Source organism: Pongo pygmaeus, chromosome 1 (assembly GCF_028885625.2).
Source record: "Pongo pygmaeus isolate AG05252 chromosome 1, NHGRI_mPonPyg2-v2.0_pri, whole genome shotgun sequence".
Taxonomy (NCBI): Eukaryota; Metazoa; Chordata; class Mammalia; order Primates; family Hominidae; genus Pongo; species Pongo pygmaeus.
In genome coordinates this window covers 39,408,668-39,425,397 of record NC_072373.2, presented here as the reverse complement: position 1 = coordinate 39,425,397, position 16,730 = coordinate 39,408,668, and the positions used below count along the sequence as shown (strand labels likewise).

General features: G+C 34.9%; 1 protein-coding gene across 7 annotated transcripts in view; it reads left to right on the top strand.

The window, feature by feature from the left end:
- SYT14 (synaptotagmin 14) overlaps nucleotides 1-16,730 on the top strand; it is a 234,118-nt gene that overhangs the window by 81,681 nt on the left and 135,707 nt on the right. For 4 of the 7 annotated variants that reach the window (XM_054480386.2, XM_054480397.2, XM_063672457.1 and 1 more), the window contains 2 exons: nucleotides 1,693-1,857; nucleotides 9,150-9,365. In XM_054480386.2, coding sequence (XP_054336361.1) covers nucleotides 1,693-1,857; nucleotides 9,150-9,365 — 381 coding nt within the window. Of the gene's footprint in view, nucleotides 1-1,692; nucleotides 1,858-3,776; nucleotides 5,192-9,149; nucleotides 9,366-16,730 lie in introns of those variants that run through there. The other 3 variants (XM_054480376.2, XM_063672452.1, XM_063672454.1) reach the window with 1 other exon arrangement.

Here is a 16,730-nt window from a genome sequence, read left to right as displayed (position 1 = left end):
AGAGCTTGCCAAGGACTGGAGAAGCTGTCTTTTGTCTTTTCCCGCTGTATAAAACCTCTCTAGGTGATTTCATATATTTGCTTGAGACCAAATTCTCTTGAAAATCTAGTAGCTTATCATAACAGAATTTCATTCAGTTTCTGGAATATAAAGTGATTTTTCTGTCTCTGGGCCTTTGCAAATGTTATTTCTGCCTGAAGTAATTCTTACTAATTTCTTAAAATATAGTCATAGAGTCCATAACTTCCAGAAAAGCTTTCTTGATCTTTCAGCACTGGAATAAGTGTTCCTGTGGTTCTCATAGTCCCTGTTCTTTCCCAATCATAGCCTTTATTACGCTAGATTGCCTTTATTACACTGTGTTGTAATTGTCTTCACCAGATTGTTCAAGGAACACAGGAACTGTTTATATAGCAATGCCTGGTGTATGGTTGGTGCTCCAAATATATAAGTTGGTTGAGTGAATGAGTAGGATATGGTAGAGAGGAGCTGGTCGTTCCAGGCAAGGGAAGAAGATCAATAAAGACAAGTAGTGTGGTATTGAATATTGCGGATTCTGAGGCAATGAGTACAACATTTGACTGGAGTATAATATTGAAAAGAGAGGTTGGAGCTTTAAATGCCACATTAGGGAGTACAAAGTTTATTTACTAAGAAAGAGCGATTGAAGCTTTTAGAGATAAAAATAATGATATGTGTTCTCATAAATTTTGTTAAGTAATATATCCGTGCATCAGATATAACTTTTTTCTTTCTTTTTTTTTTTCTTTTTTTTGAAATGGAGTCTTGCTTTGTCACCCAGGCTGGAGTGCAGTGGCGCAATCTCGGCTAACTGCAACCTCTGCCTCTCAGGTTTAAGTGAGTCTCCTGCCTCACCCTCCTGAGTAGCTGGGATTACAGGTGCCCGCCACTACACCTGGGTAATTTTTGTACTTTTAGTAGAGACAGGGTTTCGCCATGTTGGCCAGGCTGGTCTCAAACTCCTGACCTCAAGTGATCTGCTTGCCTCGGCCTCCCAAAATGCTGGGATTACAGGCATGAGCCACCGCGCCTGGCCTTTTTTCTAATTCTTACTTTCAAATTTTTGCAGTGCTCTTTGATGGATTAAACATATGATGACTGCCTATTTTATAGACTCCTGTCTTTTTTTTTTTTTTTTTTAAGACAGAGTTTTGTTTTGTTGCCCAGGCTGGCACAATCTCGGCTCACTGCAGCCTCTGTCTCCCAGGTTTAAGCGATTCTCATGCCGTAGCCACCCAAGTAGCTGGGATTACAGGCATGTGCCACCATGCCAGGCTAATTTTTGCATTTTTAGTAGAGACAGGGTTTCACTGTATTGGCCAGGCTCGTCTTGAGCTCTTGGCCTCAAGAGATTCTCCCACTCGGCCTCCCACAGTGCTGGGATTACAGGTGTGAGCCACTGTGCCTGGCCGACTCCTGTCTTTCTTTTAAGATTGTTCCTACAAATTTATAAGGAAACTTAGAAAATTTGAATGAATACTGCTGAATGAATTGAACAACTGTCATCAAACTTTGCAGTTTGTTTTTCTTATAAACGAAACTGTTTTAAACTATGACAATTAAAAAATATAATTCAAATAAGGTAGTAAGCTAACTTATGTTTGGGGTTTCCTTCTTGTTTGTAGCTTAAAGAAAAATAAATGCTTACAGCTGTGACTTTTTTTTCTCTAGTATCTCCAGAGGCAGTTGGATTTTTGTCAGCTGTTGGGGTGTTTATTATCTTGATGCTGCTCCTTTTTCTCTATATTAATAAGAAGTTCTGTTTTGAAAATGTTGGCGGGTTTCCAGATCTTGGTTCAGAATACAGTACAAGGAAGAATTCACAAGATAAAATTTGTAAGTATCATATTGCTGCTTCTCTTGTTTGTTCTTTTTATCTGTACTATTATTTACTTATTTTAATATATGCAATAAAAGGGTTGGTTGTGACATACAATAAACTAATATTTGAGCTACTGTTCTGTAAAAGATCTGTTAAGTAAATTATGTTCAGGTATTCTTCTGTTGTTCATGAATTGCTATTACATAAAGGTGAATTGTCTACTATGACAAAATGACATTTTAATTTTTCATATGTAAGATATGCTTTTGAGCCTATAATAGGAGCAGATACACTTGAGGAAGAAGGAGGTATCTTGTTACTTTATGTAGTGTACTTCCATTGTCCAAGTAGCTCTTTAGAGAGCTTTTTTTCTCCATATCCCTAGAACGCTTTTGAAAGTATTCACCCTTTTTCTTTACCTGCTATTTAATTTTCAGCTAATGGGTAATTTTATTGTTTGGAGGAGTTGGAGGTGTTTTTACTTAGTAACTTAGTTTATATATAAATTCCGATGATAAAAAATAGTGTTCCACTCCCTCCCTTGGCACCATATATTATAGTGTTACTGGATACTGGGAAAGATGAGGGCTGTAATACCATTCTTTTTCTTATGGAAACATTTTCCTTGGAGTGTTTTTTTTTTTTTTAATTACTACAAGAGTTTTTAAAATTTTCTGTTTCCAAAGCCTGGTTTATAAAAATGATAGCAGAAACAAATTGGAAATTATAAAAGCAAAGCGTTAATTTAGAAGAATGTGACGAAAAATAGCTGAGAAATCTTGCTTTACTTATCTGTGTACCTGTGTTGGAGATATATATGCTTTTCTCTTACATCTGATAACTTAAAAGGTGATAGCCCCATTACTTATAAGAATCTATTAGTTATTGAATTATATTTTGTGACTTTTGCGTTAAGAAACTGTAAATAGTATTTTATACAGTTTTAATTTGGTTAAGTTCAGTGTTTCTCATAATCCACTCCAGTCCTGCTTTTTTGATCATTTGTGCAGAAAGAACTGGCTAAAAGTATCTCTTTACCGGCCTTTGGTAATTCTCTGGTTCAGCATTTCTGGGTTTTCCTTTGTTTAATGACAACTTTGTAGTTTTAAATTTTATTGAGTAGTCCCAAAGAGCTTTTTGTTTATGTGGATTATATCTATTGATATGTACCATATTAGAGTTAAAACTGAGGAAATTTAAAAATATTATTTATCAATTTAAAACTGAGAAAATTTAAAAATATTATTTATCAATTTATTTTTTTTGAAAAAAGACTATTACATATTAATATAAATAACGTCTTTAAATTTTAAAAAACTATTTTCCAAAACAAAAAGAAAATGGGGAAAAAGTGGTGAGAAGAGTGATTTTGTTTTATACAAAATTTATAAAAAGATTTGCACATTATTGCAAATCTTTTTAATGACTAGCATAATGGAAGACAGCTGGATTCTCATTTCTGCCTCTACATTCAATCTGTCATGTAGCCTCTGGATAACTCCAGTGTTCACTTGTGAGCCAATGAGAATGAAAAAGTCAAGTACCCCCTTGCTATTATTGTAAAACTAGTCTTGACCTTGAGGATCCCTTGAAAATGTCTCAGGGAACTTAATTTTTCTGAGCCTTGTTTTTCTTTCACTTATTAAATAGGAATAATAATATTTACTTCCTAGAATTACTGTAAAATCAAGTAGGATAAAATGTGTCAATTACAATGCCTTGCATATAGTAGCCACTCAGCAGGTGTCCACACCTCCTCTCCCCTATTCTTACCACTAGGCAAAATTGTTTAGATATTTCTCTTTAATATTTTTCTTAATGTGAAATGATACTGGGTAGTTTATTAGTAAGATAGGGTAGTACCCTTACGTAGACTATTAATAAGCAAACTAAAAGTACATAATAAAAATCCTTTTTATACTTCTTCTTTCAGGTATAGAATAAAAAACCAATAGTATTTGAGGGAAAAATATTGTCTTGCTGCTGTTATAATAGCTGTGGAGTGAGAAAAAATGTCATAACGTTTAAACCAAGTGGTTTGATTTTTTTTTTCGGAAGAATCTTTACTTCAACATATTTCTTTCAATGCATGATGTATTTACAGAAAGATTAAAAGCTACAATGTGAATTGCTAATATTGAGCTGATGAATAGCAACATTTAAGTAAATGTTAAATTCAAGTTCCAAAGTGGTTGATATTTTCAGAAGAGAAAATTCCATTATTGCACCTTTTAGGAACAAGGAAGTAGAAAATGGCATTTTTCAGAAATTTCCAACAGAATCTGCCTTCAGTGTCCTCTCTGGTAGACACAATCAGTAGTGCTGTAGAGGATTTGACCACTGTTGTTGGGGAGGTCAGCTATGCTTTAACTGACTCAGTTGCTGTGCAGGTAACAAGTATGATGAGTGGCTTTCGCCCAGAAGAGGAAAGCTCTGTAGCAGAAGAAGCTGTAGACACTTCTAAACAAAAAAATGCCGGGTTAACAGAAGTCTCCAAAAACACTAATTGTCAGAAAACACAAGCCAATTTAGAGCATAGAGCAAAGCAAATAAATACTTGTAAAACTTCACAAAAGCAAGATCAAGGAATACATGAAGAAAGAGTATTTAAACATGTTAATGATAGGCAACAGACTCTATCAGAATATCAAGACACTGGTAATACTGGTGATTCTTCTTTGAAAGGCTACATGAATAATGGTGGGATATCAGTTATCAGACAGAATACAAGGGCTGGATCTATTTGTCAAGAACTTGAAAGTACTGACAGATATAAAACAATTGGAGTAGGAATTTCCAATAATGGTAAGAATGATTTAAAGGAGGTAAGATATCAAGAAATGAAAGGAAATCAGAAGAATGCCAACGGAATAAACAAATTGTATGAGCAAAAGAAATACGTTGGTACAGATAATTGTAAAAAGGAGGAATATCCTAAGTCTCGAGATGTATATTTGGGAAGAGATCAAGAGAATATGGGGCATTTCAATAAATATAAACATCTTCCCGATTTAGGGCATTCAGATCATTTAAAGAAGGCTGAAAAATGTGTTAAAAGTAAAGCATCCAAAGGGAATGAGTGTTCAGGAAATGAATGTTCTTTAAAAGATATTTTGACAAGCAATAGGCATATGACACAGAAATCCATTATAAAAGAAGACATACATCCAGCACCATCAACTAATTCTAAGGATAAGTTATCTGGGAAAATTGAAGAACAGATAAATTCAAAGAAATACTGTAAAGTGAACGAAGACATAAAACCAAAGAAAACTGAGGCCATTTCTGCCAAGAAAGGAACAGCAAAGAGTAAAGATGAAAAATATTCTAAGATAATACCAGAAAAAGGTGAGGTCTCCTAATGTTGGTGTGAGTGATTAAATTTTCTCTTGATTTTTTAAATTAGTAAAACATCATCCAAATTTCTCAGCTTTCCTGTTCATGTGTCTATATTTAAGACTTTCTTGAATCCTTTTACTGGGAAACATTTTAAAACCAGTATTTTTTCTAAAATCATTTCAAGAGCATTCATGTTATTTGTCCCACTAAGTATTGCCCCTGGTCCCTGCATTATTTGGCCAGCTTTTCAGCAGCCCTAGTTTTTCTTAATGTCCATTTATTTTACAACCAGAAACTCCATGGTTTTCTTACATGCTTTATTTGGAGTTTATTTGATGTGCTGTAGTTGCATTTGAAGTTTTTATATAACTAACTCTGAAGCCCCTTATACAATATTGCTCTTTGCATCTATCCAAATTTATATCAAATGTTTAATTATTTCCTTGAGAGCAATAGATTTTATTTTATTCAATAATGTGGTTCACAATGTGTTTTTATTCATTTCGCCCATACATTAAAAATTTTATATTACTGCCCTGTTTACAATAAGTATACATGAACAATCTATCATTATTCATGAGTTCTCTATGTAGAATTAGGATTCTGACTAAGCATTTATAGTTTTCCATCACAGTATTTGTGATAATTTTCATTATTCACAGTATATGTGATAATTTTCATTATTCACAGTATATGTGATAATTTTCAATATTCATTAGCAGCTCATACTGCTAATAATTACTTCTGGTAATCCCTTAGTCATATCCACTTATTGCTGATCTGATCACAAGGCCAAAAGTACACTGGCTTTTATTTATAAAATACACATCTGGAATTTTTCTCTAAGTTCATACTCTCATAAAATAACAAAAAGCCGAATAGCGGTAATGAGGAAGACTTTTCAGTTCTGCTACGACTACATACATAATAGGAATCTGATATTTATCTATTATATGAGTGTTTTACAGTGATAGAGGAGAGGCTAATCCAGGATGGATGAACTAACTTAAAAGAGATGTCAGTTTCTGAAAATGTATCCATTTTGGAGTCTATTCTTCTAGCAGTTTTTTGTTTTTTGTTTTTTGTTTTGAGACAGAGTCTTGCGCTGTTGCCAGGCTGGAGTGCAGCGGTGCAATCTCGGCTCACTGCCATCTCTGCCTCCTGGGTTCAAGCGATTCTCCTGCCTCAGCCTCCCGAGTAGCTGGGACTACAGGCACGCACCACCACGCCCAGCTAATTTTTGTATTTTTCATAAACATAGGGTTTCACTATTTTGGCTGGGATGGTCTCGGTCTCCTGACCTCGTGATCCACCTGCCTCGGCCTCCCAAAGTGCTAGGATTACAGGCGTGAGCCACTGTGCCTGGCCATTCTAGCAGTTTTTTGATTGTCAGATTTAGTGATCTTTGGTAGGCCTAGTTTAGTTCTGGTAGACTTACTGCTTAAAGTAGCAAAAATTAAAAAATAATGTAAAATAGTTTACATATTATTTTATTCAGAAAATAATGATAGAATGGATACTAGTAATAAATACATTACAAGTAGCATGTAGGGTTTTTAACTTTTTAAATTTGTTTTCATTAAGAAGTATGCTAGTACCTAAAGAAACCAAATATTTCTAACATATTCCACAATATAGTCAGTACTAAGCTTATACACGCAATGTTCCCAAATGATTTTCAAAAATTGTTTGATTCATAGATTAACCCTTCATTTAGCTGAACGGTAATATTACTGGTACCTGTGTTCCAGGTTCTGACACAGGGTTTATAAGGTATAGAAAAAGGGGGAAGGCCAGGCACGGTGGCTAACGCCTGTAATCCCAGCACTTTGGGAGGCCGAGGCGGGCGGATCACGAGGTCAAGAGATCGAGACCATCCTGGCCAGCATGGTGAAACCCCGTCTCTACTAAAAATATAAAAATTAGCCGGGCATGGTGGTGGGTGGTTGTAATCCCAGCTACTCGGGAGGCTGAGGCAGGAGAATTGCTTGAACCCAGAAGGTGGAGGTTGCAGTGAGCCGAGATCACGCCACTGCACTCCAGACTGGCAAGAGGGCGAGACTCCTCAAAAAAAAAAAAAAAAAGAGAGAGAGAAAGGAGGAAGGGTTTTCTTCTTTATTTCTAAATGTAGGTTATGTTAGGTAATGTTTTTTAATAGATGAAGTTTGACCACAGTCTAGTTACCCTCCTCAAGAGACTCAAAACCCTCTGCTGCTTTAAGATCCCCACCATGGTATCCCAGAAAGTGCTAACAGCTCTGCACTGGGAGTCAGAGGTCTTATGGCACAGCCATCTCATTGTTGTCTAATAGTATTTTCTGCAACAATGATGCATTGTTCCATATAGTAACCGCTAGCTGCATGTGGCTGTTGAGCACTTCAAATGTGGCTTATAGCATGGGGAACTGGGTTTTAATTTCTGTTTAATTTTAATTAGTTTAAATAGCCACATGTGACTATTAGCTACATATTGGGCAAGCACTGCCACAATATATGACATTGGTGATAGCATTACCCATTTATGGCTTTATTTTACTGATTTAAAAACTAGGACTAGACTAGATGACATATAACCTCCTTCTAACTCTAAGCATTTAGTTTCTGTCCTGTATTTTAAAAATTACTTATCCTGTAACTCCCACTCAAATTTCAACCTCAATTTCTTTACTACAGATGCTTAACTGACTATAAAGAGAAAAATAACCAGATTGAACTAATGAATTTTAACTACTGTAGTCTCTTTACCTTTCTAGAATTGTTTAATAATTCTAAGAAAGTTACACCGTTGTGCAGTTTCAAAGTGGTTACCTTTTTAAAAAATTGGTAATAACTAGTGCTTTTTAGAACAATAAAAAATTTAGACCTCCTGAAAGTTTTGTTTGAAATTTAGGTATATTTAAGTAAAGTTTTCCTAGAAATTCTGCCTTTCACAAGCAGTAAGTGTTAACAGTTCGGTGTATATCCTCCCAGATAGTTTTGTCTGTGCATACCTAGACTGCATTATGTGTGTGTATATGCCACATGTGTCTGTATATATATTTTTCAAATGGGAATATAATTATAACTTCTACTTTTTTACCTCCTTTTTTCTCATAACATGATATTGTAGTTATTCTTTCCCTGAGAGTTCTTTTAAGTTCACATCCTCATTTTTAATGACTGCATAGTATATCATTGAATAGATATATCATAATTTATTTAAACAAAGCCCACTGATGGACATTTAGGTTATCTCTTTTGCCATTAAATACAGTGCAGTGAATTGTCTCAAAAATATATCTTTATCCATCTGTTAATTAATTTCTTAGGCTGAATTATTAGAAATAGAATTGGTAAATTCCTGGAAATGGATCAGATTATACAGATTTAAAAGTTTGATATATTTTGCCAAATTGCTCTCTAGGAAAGTAGTATCAGTTATAATTTCACCAATAGTATATACCTGTCCATTGCTGTATTTTACTGCTAGCACTGAGCATTATCAGTTTTGAAAATTTTGACCAAAACGAGAACCAGAAATGTGTCTTTTAATGTGAATTATTTGAATCAGATCTATAGTACTGGCAATACTTAGAACTTCACTTGTGTGTTGCTTATACTTTAAAAAATGTAAAATGGTAAGTATTATAATTTCCTTTATATGTAACATGGTTGAAAAATCCCTGTGACTAACAAACATTATTTATATAATAGAATATACAAACTGATCTTTTTCCAAAGCTTGGGCTTCTTATGTGAAAAAATTGTATTTTTTTAAATCTGAAAATTCAGGTTGTATATATATATGTGTGTGTGTATGTGTGTGTGTATATGTGTGTATATATATGTGTGTGTTTATATATATAACTTCAGCAAATTTTCCGTACTTTATTGTGTAAAAATTATCATTTGACGGGCCCAGTAGGGCCAGGTGAGGGGAGGGAAATTTTTTTTCAATTACCATTTGTTCTTCATGTCATTCCAAATAGATAATTCCTACATGGACAAAGATGAGCATGGTTCGTCCTCTGAAAGTGAAGATGAAGCACTGGGTAAATATCATGAGGCCTTATCCAGAACACACAATTCCAGACTACCACTGGCAGATTCTAGACCAAAGAACTATGCTTGGGAAACAAGGCAGAAATACAGTCCTCTATCTGCAGAGTATGATGGATACAGTAGTGAAGCATCAATAGATGAAGGTAAGATGGGCTGTTTTATTTTTTTTTACATGACACACTATAGTATTCGATTACTTGTGCCTGAAATTCTAGGAATCTGTGGTTGCAGAATAAACAAGAGAGCACACACAGTAGAGTCACATTTCTGGGAATGTAATTTATTCAAATTCATATCTTTGGGCTCAGGCCAAAAATCAAAACCAATACCAAAACACCCCAAAGCAAAAACCAAATAACTTACGTAATGTGATAATTGTAGCTCTTATTTCACAGTGAACATATGCTTAGCAAGCATGATATGAAAGATGTGAATCTGCTGTTCTCTCAGATGGAATCGGTTTCTCTATACCTGTTATAGGAACTGATAGAGTTTAAGTCTCTCACGGTGTTGAATATGATTCCAGTGTGTAAATGTATGCTGTTTCATTCAATATGGCTCCTAAACACCAGCCAAATGTTACACATGGCAGACAGCGGAAGAAATGGTAATCTGTTTTGTGCAGAAGGGAAAACTGTCTGAGATGAATTTATTGAGAGCTAGTACTATATTATACCATTCTTTAAAGGCAATTTAAGGTATTTTCAAGGATTTCAGTAATTTGAAGGATTATTTGTCTCTAATTGATTTTGTGTTACGTGCTGAAATTGACTTTAGAACTCAACCTGTATAGAAGATGTCAGTCCACTTATACATGCTTTTACGTCTTTCTGTGACATAAATAAGACAGGTTTTGCCATTAATTAAAGCATATTTATTTCCACATTTAAATAAATTATTCACTTGCTTAATAGAATTTATGGCTACTCATCTTGATTATTACCCAGATATGAGGGACAGAATAATATATCCTAGATATCATTTTTATCATTATACATAAACACAAGCTATCCTTGATTTTGTAGCTGTGACTTAATGTTTTAGGGCCTATTACTGTTGATGACTTAAAGTCTTATCCCAGCATGTACAGTTGTCAAAGGGGGTAAATCATCTATTACTGTATTTGGCTTCATGCCAACTAAAGATTAGTGCACCTCAATTCTTATGTCTGCTAGTACACAGTTATAATAATAAATTAATCAAATACTGAATGATTACTATATGGTCATTATGAGATTCAAGGGAAGAAATAAAAAAATATCTGACAGGTACTCTACCCTCAAAAATACATTTTAGTACTAGGGAAAATAAGACATGTGCTTACTAAGTTAATTAAATAATGCAAAGCAGTAAAACCAGTCCCCAAGTTATGTACACCCCTGGTACATGAATAGTAGAGCAGGAAGAGAATGTGTTTTGAGATCTGGTCCTTGTTAACATTCTGGCCATATCTCTTAATATATTAGCTATGAAACCTTTGGCAATATAGTTCATTGTTTTTCGATTTCTTTCATTGTCTGTAAAATATGAATAAAACTGAATTGGCAGGGTTGCCATGAAAATTAAATGATATATGTGGTACAGTTTTTAGCAGTGTCCGATAGCTAATAGGTAAGTGATCAGTTAATGTAGCTAATTATAATGGTAGTGAAAAGAGTGATGGTCATGAGCAAGCCCTGAGTGTGCATTCCCTTTTTGCAGGTACATTTAGGATTTATTTTCTATTCATTTCTCTTTCCTCTCACCCCAACACCCCTCTGCTGTCTTGAGCGCTTCTCGATAGTTCTGTTAGTCTAGCCTGACTTTATAGCCTATGGAAAGAGCAGTGAGGAGAGAGGCACACAACCTAGGTGCTTCTACTATTCTTGCCCTAACCTCTGCAAGTGGTCCAAGTGTCCCAGAATCACCTTCTCATTTTATTTTACCCATATATTTAGGACCTATCCTGTACATTTTTACACATTTCTACCCTAAATTATTTGATGAAGCACTTAATTTTAGGCATTCTGAGATTATATTTATTTATTTTGTAAGCACGAAAAGCTTTCGTGAACGCTTTTTAGCAGTCATACACTGCTAGATACTGTGGATATGAAGAGCATAAGCTTCTGTATCTCAAAAAGCCTACTGACTGGAGGAGGAAAATTAGTGAGTATATATGTAATATGATGAGAGGTCTGTTAGTCACATGAACAAAGTACAGTAGAAATATAGAGGAAGAAAAAAAAAGACAAACTTTTTTGAGATGGAGTCTCACTCTGTTGCCCAGGCTGGAGTGCAGTGGCACGATCTTGGCTCACTGCAACCTCTGCCTCTTGGGTTCAAGAGAGTCTCCTGCCTCAGCCTCCCGAGTAGCTGGGATTACAGGCGCCTGCCACCATGCCCAGCTAATTTTTGTATTTTTAGTAGAGACGAGGCTTCACCCTATTGGCCAGGCTGGTCTCAAACTCCTGACCTTGTGATCTGCCTGCCTCGGCCTCCCAAAGTGCTGGGATTACAGGCATGAGCCACCGCACCCAGCTGACAAAACTTTAAAAAACAAAAATAAAAAAAGATACACAGAGCAGGAGGTGATTTCGATTTGGGGAGGTAGGAATCTGAGGAAGTCTAATGGGGTCTAGGTGAGTTAGACTTGAGTGAGAATTATTTCAACAAGCATGGAATAGGGCTTTCATACAATCATGAATCCGGAAGAAAGTGTATTTCAGTGCCTCTAACTTGGGATCTTTGTTCGAAGAAGGGGAATGCCTTGCTCAGTAGTTTTTAAGCAGGAGAGTGTGATAAAATGTAGAGAATATTTCAGGGATAGAGAGAAATCCACTTGACTCCAACATAGGTGCATTTATACACATACTATCTATATACATTAATCAAGGTTTTTAAGCAGGAGAGTGGATAAAATGTAGAGAATATTTCAGGGATGGAGAGAAATCCACTTGGCTCCAACATTGGTGCATCTATACACATACATCTGAGGGAACAGAAGATAAAATTGAAAAGAGAGATGAAGTCTAAGGCCTGGAGTGCCCCCTGACTAGGAAGATAGGGTTTAATTTGTTTGCCAGTGAGAATTTGCTGAAAAGTTTTTTACTAAGGAACCATAAACAGGGTTGTGCTTTAGAAAGATTAATTTAGCAGCAAGCAGACTATCAGAAAAGATATCAGTTAAGGAGATCTTTGGGGTAGTATATGTGGAAAATGATAAAAGTCTGAATTACAGTAGTGGCAATAGAAATAAAGGAAGATAGAAGAGAGATTATTGAGGTAGAACTTACTGGATTTAGGAACTGAATGTGTTTGGAACATTTGGAAAAAGAAAGGAAGCATCAGAAATGACTGATTTCCATCATGTATGATGAGGAGAATGATGATGTCATTAATATAAATATGAAATCCAGAGAGGGACCTGTGTTTGGTTGGAAGTGAGCAGTGGATAAGAGATATAATAAGTGATTTTACATATGTGATGAGGCAGGATATTTAAGCAGTTGGAAATGGCTATCAAGCTTGTAATCAAGAATGCGTTTGAGGGAGAAGTTTTCAGATCGTATATGCTTAGAGAATAGAAACTATGGGCATGAATTAAATTGATGAAGGAGAATGTGTGGAGAGAAAGATCAGAGAATCATTTCCTTTGACAGGAGAATTAAGGGCATCATGTAAAGACACAAAGAAACAGTAAGAGAGATAAAGAGGAGAATCAGGAAAATGTTATATTTTATCAGCCATGGAAGAAAAGTTTTAGAAGAAGGAAGGCAGCGTGGTTGGGGAGGATGATAATTCAGATAAACCCTTTTGTCCAGTAGAAGTTGATCAATCATTTTCAATTAGAGTTTTAGGAGAGTAGTAAGGAAGTCAGATTGAATGTTGTTACGGAGAGGATAAGTGGTAAGGAAGTATACATTTGCCGCCTTCACTTTCTTATCATCTATTCTCTCCTTATCAACTTTGAGAGTCAGAGAGGTAGTTGGGGGGTTTTGTTTGTAACCCAGCTGTTCACCTTCTTCCTCCCATCCATTGATACTCTCCTCTGGTATACATTTGGGAAGGAGGGGGATTTGCGTCTCCACCTGGTGATTGCCCCTTGGCAAGGCTGCGTCTGCAGAAACAGCTGCTTTGTGGCTGATCACCCACCTAAGAGAACTGCTGGGTACAGTTGTCTTGGTAGGACTTCATTCATTTTCCTGTGTGAATAGAAAATAAATGACACACAAGGAAAGAGATGAATAGAGTAAGTTACACTTCTTATTGCTGTGACCCTTTGGTCTGCATGTGACCATCACACAAGTTTATAAAGGTTAAACTTGACTAATGTGAGTTAACTAAAGGGAATCACAAGGTAGAAGGAAAAATATTTTAAAATATACATTTTTTACATGGCATAGTATTTACCTCATTAATGCTAATAAGGAACCTTTAGTCTATTTCTCAACAGCCTGAGTAATTCCAGTTGAGAAGCTTTGGAACAGCCAATTTTGAAAACAAATCTGGAGGAGTAGAGAAGATTAGAGAGGACCTGAAGAGGTATTAGGAGAGACCCGTGCAAGAGAACTTTTACCATGAGTGAGGACTGCCATTTATTGAGTTCCTACTATGTGCCTCACTCTGTTTCTGTTATGCTGTCATATTTAATTTTCATTGCCATGTATTGTGGTAGGTAAGATTCTACAGAATTGAAGTGACTTTAAGTTGATTTTTTTTTAACCCAAAGTCACACAGCAAGATAAAAACTATACTTGTCAAGTTGACAGCAAAATTAATGTTATTTGGCTTTCGTTAGGTCATCACTGCTACTTCAGTAGTCTCCCTAAGTCTATTTCATACAAGATGAATCCCTTCAGTTGGTCCTTTAGAGCAGGTTATATGTTATAAATCTGAAATACACATATTCTAGAAAAAGTAAGAAAATGTAATGGCATATTTGTTGATCATGTTTTCTCCTCTAGGTGGCCATATTAATCTTCTAGGTTTTTTTTTTGAACTACAGAAGGGATGATATCTGTAAGAAATTTTTCTAGAAAAAAGAAACATTAAAATAATTTATTAAATCCTTTTGTTCACAGTTTTAATTTATTTTTACTGTGTTGTGCTTAAAATTAAGGGCATTTTCTGATAAACCTCTCATTTTAAAAAGGTCGGTGTCAAAATGTGGTTCGTGGATATCCCGTTTAATTGATGAGCTAGACCAACCTCTAAAATTTCACTCACGCTAATTAATACTTTCTATTTTTATATTAGATAGGAGAAGCTTATTAAAGATGATTCCATATGAAGATCAAGTTCTGTGTAAAATTACTAGAATGTCTTTTGTTATTGATGGCTTTTTATTATTAGTTTACCATAGAGATTACATAGCTATACTTATATATTATGGAAAGCTGTATTATTAAATTTACATTATTTATTTTGGGAGCAAGTTAATGTAAAACCCACTGAAAAATAATTTTCAGCATCACTTATGTCTTAGGGTATATAGCTTACACACACACACACACACACACACACACACCCCTACTTGTCATTCTCTTTCTGTTATAGCTATATCACAAGCTTCATTCTATTAATTTTGTTATCTTAAAATTAGGACTACCAAAATTATTTATTCCTTTTATTTATATTTTACTTTTATAATAATTTAATATTTAAGAGTAATAGATTGTTTGTATTTCCTTTAAGTCCATTTTAACTGTTATATTAAAAATTGTTTTATTAATTTTCATAATTTCTTTGCAAAGTGGAAAAGTACTAAAAATTCTCTCTGTATTTTCCAGAATTCTTTGATATAAAAATAGTGTAGTGTCTTTGAATAGTTAAAGTTAGGTATATTACATTTGACTCTTGAATAACCCAGGAGTTAGAGGCACTGATCCCCCCATTCAGTCAGAAATTCACATATAACTTTTGATTCAACAAAAACTTAACTACTGATAGCCAGCTGTTGACTGGAAGCCTTTATTGATAATATTAACAGTCAATTAATGCATATTTTTAATTTTATCTGTATTTATGCTGTATTATTACAGTAAAGTAAGCTAGAAAAAAGAAAATGTTATTAAGAAAATTATAAGGAGACTTGGGCACAGTGGCTCATGCCTATAATATCTCTACAAAAAATTTTGAAAAACTAGCCGAGTCTAGTGGCCCATGCCTGTAACCTTAATTTCTCAGGAGGCCAAGTCGGGAGGACCACTTAAGCCGAGGAGTTTGAGGTTGCAGTGAACTATGATCATGCAACTACACTCCAGCATAGGCAACAGAGTGAAACCCTGTTCCAAGAAAAAAATAAGTCATAAGGAAAAGAAAATATATTTACTGTTCATTAAGTGGACATGGATTATCAAAAAGGTCTTCATTCTTGTCTTCATGTTGAGTAGGCTGAGGAGGAAGAGGAGGGGTTGATCTTGCTGTCTCATCCATCCCAGAGATGGATGAAAATCTATTTATAACTACACTCGCACAGTTCAAACTCCTGTTGTTCAAGGATCAACCATACATGTTTATTTAGATTTTTGGTAAACTTTTTTCTTAATTTCAGATTTTTGTTTATGAACATCTCTCCTCTAACGAATTCTTTATCATGTGTATTATTTTTAAAATATGGCAAATTCGAAGGGGAAATAATCTTGACTCTTTTTACTGCATCTTTGGTGTTTTGGAGATCTTTTTATGTGATGGGATTAATTCCTTCCAGTAGTGTAGAATTTTATTTTATTTTTTACATCTACAGTACTTTTCCCTTTTTATTCCTTATTGTGATAAAATATATACAGCACAAAACTTATCACTTTAATAATGTTTAAATGTACAGTTCAGTGTCATTAAGTATATTCACATTGTTGTACAACCATCACCACTATTCCCTCTCTAGGATTTTTTCATCATCCTAAACAGAAACTTTATACCCATTAAAAAATAAGTCTTTGTTCTGTCATCCCAGCCTCTGATAACCAATATTGTACTTTCTGTCTCTATGAATTTGACTATGCTGGGTAGATCATATAAGTGGAATCATACTGTATTTGTCCTTTTTCTGTCTCACTTATTTCAGTCAGCATGATGTCATCAAGATTCATCCATGTCGTCGCATGTATCAGAATTTTATCCCTTTTTTTTCTTCAATTTTAAAATTGTGGTAAAATACACATAACATAAAATTTACCATCTCAACCATTTTTAAGTGTGCAGCTCAATAGTTTTCAGTTCTATTGTTGTGCACCATCACCACTATCCATCTCTAGAACTCTTTTCATCTTGCAAAGCTGAATTCCATACCCATTAAACAACTTTCCATTCCCCCTTCCCCTAACCCTGGCAGCCACCATTCTACTTTTTGCCCCTGTGATTTTAACTACTCTAAGTACCTCATAATAAATGGAATCATACCCTATTTGTCTTTTTGTGACCAACTTATTTCACTTAGCGTAATGTCCTCAGTTTCGTCTGTGTTACAGCATGTATCAGAATATTCTTCCTTTTTAAAGCTGAATGATACTCTGTTTTGTGCATGT